The sequence below is a fragment of the Thunnus albacares genome, chromosome 20, assembly GCF_914725855.1.
Source record: "Thunnus albacares chromosome 20, fThuAlb1.1, whole genome shotgun sequence".
NCBI lineage: Eukaryota > Metazoa > Chordata > Actinopteri > Scombriformes > Scombridae > Thunnus > Thunnus albacares.
The window spans coordinates 26,760,508-26,774,645 of record NC_058125.1 but is presented as its reverse complement, the minus strand read 5'-3'; the positions used below and the strand labels follow the sequence as shown (position 1 = coordinate 26,774,645).

The 14,138-nt window shown below is 39.6% G+C and overlaps 2 protein-coding genes across 2 annotated transcripts in view; one reads left to right on the top strand and one right to left on the bottom strand.

The window, feature by feature from the left end:
- LOC122971137 (microfibril-associated glycoprotein 4-like) overlaps positions 1–14,138 on the bottom strand; it is a 750,976-nt gene that overhangs the window by 452,514 nt on the left and 284,324 nt on the right. The gene's annotated exons all lie outside the window — the stretch shown is intronic.
- Positions 1–14,138, top strand: part of LOC122971759 (collagen alpha-1(XII) chain-like) — a 59,191-nt gene that overhangs the window by 32,150 nt on the left and 12,903 nt on the right. Inside the window, exons 8-11 of the mRNA XM_044338499.1 lie at positions 497–646; positions 1,801–1,920; positions 2,388–2,552; positions 3,206–3,355. Coding sequence (XP_044194434.1) covers positions 497–646; positions 1,801–1,920; positions 2,388–2,552; positions 3,206–3,355 — 585 coding nt within the window. The remainder of the gene's footprint in view (positions 1–496; positions 647–1,800; positions 1,921–2,387; positions 2,553–3,205; positions 3,356–14,138) is intronic.

Here is a 14,138-nt window from a genome sequence, read left to right as displayed (position 1 = left end):
GGCTCATCCAACTGGTAGGAGACCTCAGTGCAGAACACGCTGGAGGGATTATATGTATCTCATCTGGTCTGGGAACACCTCTGGATCCCCCAGGAGGACCAGCACTTAAATAAGCAGCTGAGAATGGATGAAGTTTGGTTCATGTTCAAATAGTCTCAAAACTAATGACACAGCTGTATTTTTGATTTGGTGTTAATTGTCAAATGTGAGTGTGCTGACATGCTGAACTAAGATGGTTAACATGGTAAACATTATACTTGCTAAATGTTAGCATGTTAGCATTTAACTCAAAACACCACTGTGTACAGTCTCACAGTGCTGTTAGCATGACTGTAGACTTTCAGGATGTGTCTGAAATCCCTCCCTGGTTCACTCATTCACTACTTAATAGAGTGCATTTGTAGTAAATAGTGAGTGATTTCAGACAAAGCCTTAGTCTCGCTTCTATATTTGGTCTCTTGTGTCTTATATCCCACAATCCTCTGTTTTCCTCCAGGTTCTCAGTGTGAAAGCACAGCCAAGGCTGACATCGTGCTGTTAGTCGACGGATCTGGGAGCATCAGCTCTAAAGATTATGAAAACATTAAGTCCTTTCTAAATCAAACAGTCAACAACTTCAACATCGGCCCTGACAAAGTCCAGATCGGTAATATTTTTACTACAACAACTATTAACACTACTGATCCTGGTACTATTACTATTACTATTACTACTGCTACTGCTCATAGTAATTATGACTCAGCTTGTAAAACAATCTTTTATCCAGACACTGATTTCCATGGTGGAGATATACTGTACATTCCTTCTGTGTAGGTCCGTGTTGGATCAGTTAGCAGGACAGATGTTCTGACTGAACAGACTCTGTGAAGCACACCACATTTCTGAACAAAACATTCTAGCTAGGAGGGATGCACAACTTTGTCATGTTGGTTCATCCACAGCATCAACTTTCTACAGTCGTTCTGTAGAAAGAGGAATTGTCTTCTTGTTGGAGCTCAAGACATTTTCTTGTCCTTTCTTCTTTTCTAACTACTTTTTGTTTATTAACTAGTATGTAAACTAATAAAAGCCCTCACCTTCTCCTTCCTGCTCTGCTTTTATATGTTACCAGACTAGATGTCAGCGATAAAAATGGAGGAATTACAACGTTAAACTGTATTAAAAACTCACTTGACTTCTGTGTGACAACATTTAGCTCGCTTTAAACAGTGCAGGTGGTGACTGACTGACACGTTTTTACTGTAGGTTTATGCGCTCATTGCTGAACGTTCAGTACCATCAACCTTCATACTAGACTCGACTCAACCTGACTGGACTCAGCTGTTGCTGATACTGATATCAGCTCTCATACATAATCACTGCCCTCAACACTTCCTGTACATGCTGAACTGCTGCCCGTATGCCGCAGAATACCAAAGAGACACTCAGGGGCTTCAGGCCTCACCAGATTCGTTCATATACTAGAGTCAGACAGTAGACTCAGGGGTTATTAGCCTGTTAGCCTGTTAGTTCTACTGGACAGAACTGCTGGAATGGTCCTTTAAGCCCTTTGGTCCTTCTTTGCATATGCAGATTTGTTCAGGCATGAGTGCGCGTGAGACATGTGATGTGTGTCGGAGCTAATGATTCTGACAAGATAATAACAATAATAATTGTAATAAACCAATGCATCTGTTCAAGAACACACAATGCAAATTATTATTCTCATACTCATTATTATCATTGCTATTCTCATTATCATTTAAAAACAAAAGCTTGGTCAGTGTGTCAGTTTTACACATTTCTGTGTGTTTTCTGCAGGTCTGGTTCAGTACAGTAGCAACCCAAAGACGGAGTGGCAGCTGAACACCCACCAGACCAAACAATCCCTGCTGGAGGCCATGGCCAAGCTGCAACAGCCAAAAGGAGGTACCAACACAGGTGATTTAACAACACGCTGTCTGATTGTAATAATAATTATAATTGTAATATGATAATAATAATTGTAATATTATTATATTATTAATATTGAGATATTACATTATTATATAGTATCATGCTATAATATTATGAATCAAAGGTTGCTGCTGCTGTTATAGTGATAGTGATTATAATAATTATAATAATACAATCACAACATTCAAAATCATAATGATTTGAGTGTCTCACAATAGAATTTGAAGCTCTGTGATTGGATTTTTCCAACTGAAATGCATTTTGGGAGTCATAGTTAACTTTCTCTCTCAGTTTTTATGTCTACAGGCTTCTAGATTTGACTTTTTATCAGAGAAACAGATATTTTTAACAAGGTTGTGGAAGTGCTCCAACTGTCAGTCACTTAACAGTCATTGCAACAGTCAGCTTTTCAACTCTGCACCTTTTAAATCCTCTTTATTACTATCATACAGGAAAAGCTCTGTACCACATCCTCCATAACAACTTTAAACCCAATGTGGGAATGCGTGCAGACTCCCACAAAGTTGCTATCCTGATTACTGATGGAGAGTCCAGCGACAACGTATCCCTCGCCTCGCAGCACCTGAAAGACACTGGCATTGAGGTCTACGCTATTGGTATAGTGTCCGTTTTACTATGTTCCAAGTTTCAGGCCTCTTAATCTGTAAAGTATCTGAGTTTTGACTTGCGTTCCACTGAATTAAATCCACTTTTCTTGTGGAAACCAAATGTACTCACAAGTCCACAGGATGCAGGGAAAATACTGAATGAAAATTTATTTGACGTTACATTGAGCCTGGTCCATTACTGACTGATGTTGTATTCCAAACTTTAACACATTATTACCAACTATCACATTTACACATTATACATGTTATGTACGGTCAAAAACTGGAACATGCGCTTTAAAAACTACCGTACATTTAGCATTTTCCTTTGTCAAAGATAATAAAAATATATTTCCCTGCATTCCAGCACCCAAGAAGGTGGTTCAATCTGAACTTATTTGCTGATTCCTCTACAGCACCAGTCAAAGGTTTGGTCACACTTTCTCATTCAAGTGAGTGGGAAGGTGTGTCCAAACATTTGACTGGTATTTTATATCTTCGCACATTTTCGGGGGGAATATTTGGAACATGCACTTTAAAATCTGCCTTATATTTTGCATTTTCCACTGTCTTAAATAATAAAAATATGTGTTCATGCGTTCCAGCACCCAAGAACAGAATCATTTTTTAAGGCACGGTTTTAACAGTATTTTTTCTTTCAGGTGTAGGGAATGCAAAGGAGGCTCAGCTGAGGGTCATCGCCTCAGACCCTATTAAAAACCACGTGTACACGCTTAGTCACTTCTCATCTCTTCTGAACATCATCAACAACCTCACCATCAACCTCTGTAACAGTACCAACAGCAGCTTAGGTAAACAAAGAGTCCATCATAATCAAACTGTGATACATATTAATAACACACTGATCATCTACTCCCCTTGTGTCAGCTCAGCTCAAAGCTGTACTGGAAGTCCATGTTTCCACCAGCTTGTGTAGTATAGAGCCATAGGCTTTGGCGAGGTCCAGCCTTATAGCAGACAGGTCTCCGTGACCTTCCTACACCTCTCTGATCAGCTGAGTGACCACTCCTGTATGCTCAGTGCCCCCTGGGACCTTCAGGACTTCCCTTTCTGAACTGAGGTGTTAATGTAGGAGTTCTTCTGAGTTACACCATCAGGAAGATATCAGTATCATTATAAGTTCACTGCTGAGGTCTGAGATCATCTTGAGCTGTTCAGGGTTGCTTGTGTTTTCCACCTTTGGAACCCAAAGACACAGCACTCCCCACTGCTAGCCTACCTTAGACCTTCTCCAGATCACCTTGAGGATCCTCCACAGGCATTGCAGGAGCCTCAGGCACGTCTTGTAGAGCTTGTAGGGCACTCCTCTAGGGCCTGGGGCCAAGCTTGTTCTATCAGCCCCAGTGACATCCTGGATCTCCCTCAAGATTTGCTCCATAGTTTTAAACTAGATGCTGATTTCTAGTGGAGATATCGAAGCCCTGCCTTCTCCCAGGTGTTGTTCCCTCTCTCCTTCGCTGCACGTGTTTTTGAGGTACCAGTCAGTTCATCTCGTTGAAGCATGCCAGGTGACCGTTTTGCTCCTGTGCAAGTAGTTTCTTGGTGGAATTGAAGGGGTCTGCCGCAAACGCCCCTGCCAATGTTACAAAGAATGACCATGCTTAATTAAATGTATTCTACCGTCGCACAGACACACAGCATTAAAAGTATAGCTCGGATATTCACACTACAAGAGAAAGCAGGAGTAATTTTGAGTTTTGATATACTGTATGTATGAGGTTTTTAAGTGATTCACATTAACACAGTGTTAGCAGATGATCAGATGTACTGACCTCAGATCAGTGGTAACAACTATAGTTCACTGTTTGAGCTTTGGTCTGATAGCATTAGCTGCTACTCCTGAAACCAAACAAAAAATGGGCAGAAGGTCATGCATTGGGGTCTACCAGGGTGTCATTCCTCATGCTGCCACAAGATGGTGCCAGACTAAGAAATATTCTAATCCAACAAATAGCATCTTGCAATATTTTCTGTACATTTGTGTACTTGTGTCAGGGTATGAAGGTGCTCTCTCTCTCTCTCTATCAATAACTTTTTTGAAGTTGAAATAATCTTTATCAGCATGAATATTGAGGTTAATACTGATGAAGCTAATGATCTTTCTCTCTTCAGACTCTGTCAGGCTGGTGAATGGGACTACTATGTGTTCAGGCAGACTGGAGGTTAAGTTTAACCAGTTTAACCAGTCGTGGTCTTCAGTGTGTGAAGCTGACTTTGACCAGCAGGATGCAGAGGTGGTCTGTAAGGAGCTCGGCTGTGGGGCTCCTTCAGTCCTCCAGGGGGCGCTCTATGGAGAAGTGGAGGCTCCAATGTGGACCAAAGAGTTCCAGTGTGGAGGCAATGAGTCTGCTCTCCTGGACTGTGGAAGATCAGACTCAGCTAGAAGCACCTGCTCACCTGGCAAAGCTGTTGGACTCACCTGCTCAGGTAGAAGAGGAGCTGCAGCTTTGATTTGGCTTCATTTCTGTTCTAATGAAACTCACTTTATTCTTTTACTGATGACTCTCTTGTTTCTGTTCAGAGCCTGTCAGGTTGGTGGGAGGAGCCAGTCGCTGTGCAGGTACACTGGAGGTGAAACGAACAGAGTGGAGACCAGTGCAGGACTCTGACTGGACCCTGAAGGAAGCAGCTTCAGCCTGCAGGGATCTGGACTGTGGCTCTGCTGTTTCAACAGGAAGGAGAAATAATTCCTTAGATGGATCTGTATGGTGGATCAGTCCTGACTGTATTCAGTTTGGATCTGCACTGAGGGACTGTGCATCATCAGGTTCCTCTTCCTTCATCGTGGAGCTCATCTGCTCAGGTAAGTCCATCAGTGACATCATCTATGACAGTAATATTTTCCTTCCTCTGTCACAGTGATAGTCGGTGGTTTCCATTGGACTGAACTGTAAACTTATCCAGGATGACTGCATCCTAAAGGGTAGAGAAGTTAGCTTGTCATTGTCTCAAACTGAGACAATCTGCACCTTTAATCAACCTGCTGTGGTTCACTCACACACCCTGCAGTTCTCCTGAGCAGCTCAGTCACATCCACCTTATAAGAAACTACTACATTACAAATTAATACAGTTGTTGCTTTCTGCATAAACAAATAAGGAACTCTTTACTAACAAGTTCAATATATCAACTTAAAAGCTGATGATATGTCAGTGTTGTGTTCACTACTTGTTTCTGTTGTGCATGCAGTGTTGTATGAATGTCTTATTAACATGCAGCTGTTTTCTGTCTGATCTGAAGGCAGCTGAGGATGTTAATCTGTTTCCTCCTCTGCTCTCTGACTCCTCTGTATTACACATGAATGTAGGAGTTCTCTGTGTTGTGTGATCACCTCTCACTGATCAACGTTCATTTATTTGAATAAACAAATGAGGAGAAAACAACATTCAGCTTCTCACAGAGGAAGAAAGATTCATCATCTCTCTGTGTTTACAGACCTGCTGGTTCAGCCAATCATCTCTGTGTCTTCTACCATGGACGGGGTCTCCGAGGCCCAGCAGCAGGGGTTTCTGGTGCGTCGGGGCTCCAACTTCACCATCAGCTGCTCCGTCCAGCCTCAGTACCCAGGAGGCTCCTTCCAGCTCACCTTCACCTCCTCCAACACGGCACACAACTACACCCAGCCAGCTGTCAATCACTCTGCTGACTTCCTGTTTCCTGCTGCAGACCCCGCCCACCAAGGAAACTACAGCTGTGTTTATGGCATCTATGTTTTTTCTCATAACTTCTCCTCTGAGAGCCGTCTGCTGTCTCTCACTGTCACAGGTAAGCTGAAGCAGAGTGTGAAGCTCAGTGGAACTGAGACGTCACACTGACTTTGTTTCCATGTTTGTAAAACATGATAAAAAGTCATCAGGCAGCAGGACCGACCCAGCGACCTACAGAGAGCTGAGGCAGAATCTGATGAAGGAACTGTAAACTGTTTCCTTCCCGGCTTCTTTAATGTTATTGAACCATAACAACTGTGTTGTAGTGAAAAGTAAAAGACAGCAAATGAATTAGTGAATGACAACAATGGTAAAAAACAGAGTAGATACAGAAGAGTTAAGTCAAGGGATACTTCACTTGTTTTAGATTCTTCAAGACATCTTGCCTCTTCTTTGACTCTGACTCTGGTGGGGAGTAAACCCTGTAGTTCGTTTACACTTGAAGAGTCATTGAGGTCACATTTGGAATATTAAAGACGAACTAAACACTAAATTGTTTTTTTTGCCCTGTACACATAATTACTTAGCTTCTTGTTGGCATATGATGTTAATACATGTGATATTTCCAACAATACACGTATGACGTTTAAAAACAGCTTTTTCTTGCCCAAGACTAATTTATTTGTTTCTGCTTGGATTAGAAAATGCTGGTCCTCCCTAATTGTAATGTTAGAGGTAAGACTCAAAGAAGAACAAGAAAAAGTTGAAAAAAACAGATATAGGACCAGAATATAGTACAAAACACAAAACAATGGTCCAATTTACTTTTCTAGCACATGCCATGTTTCTGTTTGATGGGAGCTGTTGTACTCATGATGTCATTTGATCTAATGAGATGACTGTATGTGTCTCATCAGATCCAACAGTTCTGATCATCACACTGGTCGTCCTGCTGGTGACTCTGCTGTTGTTCATCATTGCCATCTATTTCATCCGGAAGGTACTGAAAACATGTTTGTTGTTTAGAGGACTGGTTGAAATGAAGCACTCAGCCTGTTTATATTGAACTGAAGAGAGGAGTGATGCAGTAACTTAGATCTGTGTTGTCATGTCTCTCCAGGCCAGCAGGGGGCAGAAGTCAGGCCCACAAGAGAACACTGAGCTGGATTCTTATAACCTCGGTGTTTCCAGAGCTGAAGGAGAGTCGGCTGAAGAGGAAGGAGCTCAGAGAGCAGAGTAGGACCTCCAAGGAGTCACACAAACATCCATCTGCTCAGTGGAGGATTTTATATTTTTTACACAGACGTTCCCTTTAAAGTAGCACTTAAATCACTGCAGAAAAGGTTTCATCTCTCCTTTCACTCCCATGTGATAAACCAACCAGCTTTTTGCAGCCCGTATCTCAAGGAGTGACGTCATATTGGACAATTCTGCACCTCATGATTTATGAGTTACCAGTGCTTCACTTGGTGTGGAATGATCAACAGCTTATATTCATGTTTGCAAGCTTTAGATATAGATATAGACATATAACATGTATAACAGACATTGCTAATTCATTTAATTGACTTTATGACTCTTCCCTACATGTGCTACTTTTACACTTGTTTTACAACTGTTAATCAGAAGTTAGTCTCACTTTAAAATACTGAACAAACAGTTTTGCAAATGTTTTACGAGGAAGGAAACACATTCAACTCATTTGTTAGAATTACAGGATAAACACAATGAGTTTAACGCAGATTGTAAACTTAACTTTTGTTTGTCTACAAAAAGCTCCGATCAGTCGACTCAGGAAAAACAAACCTCACACACATCTGCAAAACTGTCACAAAATACTCGATTATCTGCATATAGTTTTATTTTGTCATTATTAATCTCTCATGTCAACAGCTGTACCTTTCTTTTTACTTAAAGATTTCGATGAATCCAGTTTTATGGTCTGAGTCAAGAAATCATTTTTATAAAATACATCCAGTTTTTCTTCACTGCCTTTTATATACTTGAGTGTTTGAGCACAAAAATTGTTATTCAGCATTTTTATGTTCTTTGAGTTAACAAAATTCAATAAATCAAACATTTATTGAGTCAGATCAAATGTTTCATCTTTGAGCACCACTTTCTGATCAGTCACTGTTTATAAAGGATTTATAAGCATTAATTAATGGTTAATAAGTCACTTACTGATCATTTATATATAAGTTATAAGCAATTATTAAGAATAACTTCTGGGTTGCAACTTGTAGGCTGACGTGAAAATTCTTTCTGACTCTTAAGTCTCAACATGACGTGAACGCTCAAGCTTTCATCCAGAGTTCACGTCAATGTTTTTCAGACAAACTTGTCAACCAAAAACAGGACGAAAAAAAATCTAAAAATAATAAAATAAAACCAAAAAAAGAGAAAAAAAAACAAACTTCAAATTTCACATCTTTATTATAACATCTTGAAATCACATACTAAAAAAAGAAAAAACACAACAAAAATATATATAACGTAAAAAAATGAGGTCTCAACACATTTCACATATAATATACAAACTGATTCATCTTCATTGACCTGACAACAATCAATCAATCAATCAATCAATTTTTATTTATATAGCGTCATATCACAACAAAATTCATCTCAAGGCACTTTTCACATAGAACAGGGGAAGACCATACTCTTTAATTTACAGAGACCCAACAATTCCCCCATGAGCAGCACTTGGTGACAGCGGTAAGGAAAAACTCCCCTTTAACGGGTAGAAACCTCAAGCAGACCCCGGCTCTTGGTGGGCGGCCATCTGCTTTGACCGGTTGGGTTTAGAGAGAGAAAGAGAGAGGGAAAGGGGGAGGGGGGACAGAAGAGCAACAATCACAACAACAACAATAAGTATAAGTATCAACAGAAAGGGAAGGATGCCATCAGGACTGTGAAGGACCGCGAAGGCTCAGCCCAGAACCTGGGGTTCCTGTGAGATGAGAAAGCACAAAAAACTCCGGGGAAGACGTAAAGTTATTGACATGCATTGATGTTACATGAATGTATACAGATGGAGAGGAGGAGGAGGAGAGAGGAGCTCAGTGCATCATGGGAAGTCCCCCAGCAGTCTAGGCCTATAGCCATAACTAAGGGCTGATCCAAGGCGAGCCTGGTCGGCCCTAACTATAAGCTTTATCAAAAAGGAAAGTTTTAAGCCTACTCTTAAACATAGAGAGGGTGTCTGCACCCCGGACTGAATCTGGTAGATGGTTCCATAGAAGAGTAGCCTGATAGCTGAAGGCTCTGCCTCCCATTCTACTTTTAAAGACTGTAGGAACCACCAGTAAGCCTGCATACTGGGAGCGCAGTGTTCTAGTGGGATAATACGGTATTATGAGCTCTTCAAGATATGATGGTGCCTGACCATTAAGGGCTTTGTAAGTTAGGAGAAGGATTTTAAATTCTATTCTAGATTTTACAGGAAACCAATGTAGCGAAGCTAAAATGGGAGAAATGTGATCTCTTTTTCTAGTTTTAGTCAGAACACGTGCAGCTGCATTCTGGACCAGTTAGAGAGTCTTTAGAGACTTGTTAGGGCAGCCTGATAATAAGGAATTGCAATAATCCAGCCTAGAAGTAACAAATGCATGAACTAGTTTTTCTGCATCTTTTTGCGACAGGATATGCCTGATTTTTGTGATATTACGTAAGTGAAAAAAGGCAGTCCTTGAGATTTGATTTATGTGGGAGTTAAAGGACATATCCTGATCAAAGATAACTCCCAGATTCCTTACGGTGGTGCTGGAGGCCAGGGTAATGCCATCCAGAGTAGCTTTATCATTAGATAATGTGTTTCTAAGGTGTTTAGGGCCAAGCACAATAACTTCAGTTTTATGTGAATTTAGTAGTAGAAAATTGCAGGTCATCCAGGTCTTTATGTCGTTAAGGCATGCTTGGAGTTTGTTTAACTGATTGGGTTCATCTGGATTCATTGATAAATATAATTGGGTGTCATCTGCATAACAATGAAAAATTATGGAGTGTTTCCTAATAATATTACATAAAGGAAGCATATATAAGGTGAATAGTATTGGTCCAAGTACAGAACCTTGTGGAACTCCATGTCTAACTTTTGCCTTCACGGAGGATTCATCATTAACATGTACCAACTGAAATCGGTCTGATAAATAGGACTTAAACCAGCTTAATGCAGTTCCTTTAATGCCAATTAAATGTTCCAGTCTCTGCAAAAGGATTTGATGGTCGATTGTGTCGAATGCGGCACTAAGGTCTAACAGGACAAGTATAGAGACAAATCCTTTGTCCGATGCAGTTAGGAGGTCATTAGTGACTTTCACCAGTGCTGTCTCTGTGCTATGATGCGCTCTAAATCCTGACTGAAAATCCTCAAATAAACTATTGTTATGTAGAAAGTCACATAACTGATTAGAGACTGTTTTCTCAAGAATCTTAGAGAGAAATGGAAGGTTAGATGTAGGTCTATAATTGGCTAAAACACCTGAATCAAGAGTAGGCTTCTTAAGAAGAGGTTTAATTACAGCTACTTTAAAGGGCTGTGGTACATAGCCTGTTACTAAAGACAGATTGATCATATCTAGTAAAGAAGTGCTCAGTAAGGGTAAGGCTTCCTTAAGCAGCCTAGTTGGGATGGGATCTAAGAGACAGGTTGATGGTTTAGCTGAACGAATCATTGAAGTTAGTTCAGGAAAGTCTACTGGAGAAAAACAGTCCAAATATATGTCAGGATTTACTGCTGTTTCTAAGGTGCCTGTGTTTGGGGAGAGAACGGTGCCTGTTGAGGGCAGGAGGTGGTTAATTTTGTCTCTAATAGTTAGAATTTTATCATTAAAGAAGCTCATAAAGTCGTTACTACTGAGAGCTATAGGAATACATGGATCAATAGAGTTATGACTCTTTGTCAGCCTGGCCAAAGTGCTGAAAAGGAACCTAGGGCAGTTTTTATTCTCTTCTATTAATGCTGAGTAATTGGCGGCTCTGGCATTACAGAGGGCCTTCCTATATGTTTTAAGACTATCTTGCCAGACTAAGCGAGACTCTTCTACTTTGGTGGAACGCCAAATCCTTTCCAATTTTCGCGATGTTTGCTTTAATTTGCGGGTTTGGGAGTTATACAAGAATAAATAAAACTGGAAAAACATCAGTGCAAAGTATTTTCATTTCATTTGAGCAGTAATCTTTGACTTTATGTTTCAAACACTCTGCCTGATGTGTGTAATCAGAACAGTTCAAACATTTGTTGTCAAAGGTCCATTATCACCACAGAGCACTGAGGTTGTGATCAGAGGTGATTCTGAAAACCCTCCCTGTTGGTGTGTTTAAGGACACTCTGACATCTGCACTGCACTGATGGTCTCTGCTGTTACACAGAATCAAATCCACAAAAACATTAAAAAACGTGTTGCTGTGGACCAGATAATGTGACTTTCATCATTTCTTGCATTAAAAAAGCTCTAATATTAAATGTTACAGTGTTTCTGAGCACAACAGACAGATGTGAAAACATTCTGCTCAAAACTGTTTTACTACACTGCAATAATGCAACTAATAAAAGAAAAATGGGATAAAACATTCAAAAAGACCTTTAACACAGCAAATAGAAAACACTGATATAAAATATTAACTATACATTACAAAGCTTTCAGTGTGTCCTTTTTCCACAGGAAAATGACAACACTTAGACATCAAGAAGTCTATGGTTCCTCAGGCACTTTTTGTGCAGTAAATAATCAACTCTGCGGCGTCCCGTGCACTCTGAAGTGATACATGCAGGTGTACTCTTGGTGGCCCCAGTTGGACAACACCTGCACCTCAATGATCTGGAAGGTTCGGTCGTTCTCTTCCTGTCGAAGAAGAAAAAACAATAAGCTGAAATCACAGTAAAGGTGTGGTGTCATTGGCGAATCTGCACACTTAGTGTTAATTTAAAAATAGTGAATAGTGAATATAAAGGCTTTTGGATAGTCTAAAGGTTTTAGATTCCAGATTTTTTTATTGAGAAAAAAATAATTTTCCAAAATTATACTGAAATTAATATTGCACAATTATGAATAATTGCCAACAATACTTTGCCTCACACGGGGCACCATTTTGCTGGGCCTTGCTACAAGTTTCGCTACTCAGCAATAATTAATCATTATCAAAGAAAGCCTGGTAGCACCCTGTGGCTCTATCTAACAGGCTCTATTTCTTACTCAGGCTGGAATGCATAACAGTAACAGCCAGGTACAAACTATCTATGTGTCACAGGACCAGTGGCATGCTGTGTTTTAATTAAAAAGGGGAGCACTTAAATAAACAGCCAATTCTGACAGCTTGACTAGGTGTCATTGAATATGTGTTATTTGAATGCTGAACTGAAATCCTTATAATTCCTAAAGAGTAGGTATAACTTGAGTGGCTGGCAGCAACGGTAAATTCTTAATATACTACTATGGGAACACTGTAAACAAACAATCATTATCACAGATAATGATTAATTATTAAAATCAATAGCAGAGGAACAGACACGTCCTCATTTCAACACCATCATAAACAAGATGATCTTTTTATGAAATATAACATTAACTGCCAGTAAAAAGAGCAGAGATGTGACTTCACACAACAAAAGTCATTATATTTAGTGTGTCATCTATTAATTTTATTGATCATGAGGATCTGGTGGTTTTCCACCTTAGTTAAAGAATCCAGATTAATTTTTGACGTTATGGTCGATACCTCATATGTTTAATCAGGTCAGTATCTGAACAGAAACTGGTCTCAAAATCTTTACATTTACCTAAAAACATTTTGTATTTCTGCAGTTATATCCCTGATCGTGTGCAGAAGGCTGTGAAACAGCTTGTAAATCATTTAAATAATCAGACAGGTTCCTTTCTTTGACGTCAGCAGTTTGATCAGAGTCCTCTTTTAACAGGAAATGTGTTGATGTAAAGGTACATAAATCAGGGTGAAAATAATTGTATATTGATCACTTTTATATTTTAAGAATTATTTTGTGTGAAACCTAGTGTGTTTTATCCCTGACAGCAACATGGCTGCAGTGTGCATCTCTCAGTCAGTCCACCTGTAGTTTTGAGTGAAATATCTCAACAACTATTAAACAAATTGCCACCAAATGTGGTTCAAACATTCATGTTTTTCCTCAAGATAAATCATAATAAGTTTGTTTCATCTAGCACCATCATCTGGTCAAAACTCTAATTTGCCCAACACTTTTTTGAAATTTGTGAAAACTGGTATAAAACAAGAACAATGAGCTTGTTAACAATATGGATGGTAGAAAAACTGATTTTTTTGGGGAAAATAACCAGAAGCACATTTTTTAAAGCCTCTGATTGGTTGGTTTCAAATCTTAAGTACCTCATTATATCGTTAAATATTCATCCCCACAAGAACACACATGATCATTAAAAAAACAGGAATACAGAAATCTCATGTGAATGAACCAAAACTGTTCCATCTGTGTTCATGTAGGAAGCGTTACTCAGAGTAAGAAGCTGGAGGTTCTTGTTAAAGTAGCATATACTGTCATACTCTGCAGTGATGACTCACAGTGACTGAGAGTTTAAGTTTAAGTGTTTGCACTAAACTGATCTCTGGAAAACAACCCCAAAAAAGACACCCAGAAAACCCTCCTTCAGATAGAAAGTTGCTCCCCCCCCCCGACACACACACACACACACACACACACACACACACATGCATCTAGTATTAAGCCAACATTTTGTTTGTATTTATTAATTTTTCTTCTTGTTGTTTTGTTTGTACTGTCCCGTGTCATATGTGTTTTTGTGTTAATCACTTATGTTGCACTCAATAAAAAGAACAGTAAATAAAATTTAAAAAAACAGAAAACACACAAACAGCTCTGCAGCAGTCCCTGCTGTATGTCGCAATAACTGCTGTGATGTTGCCACGG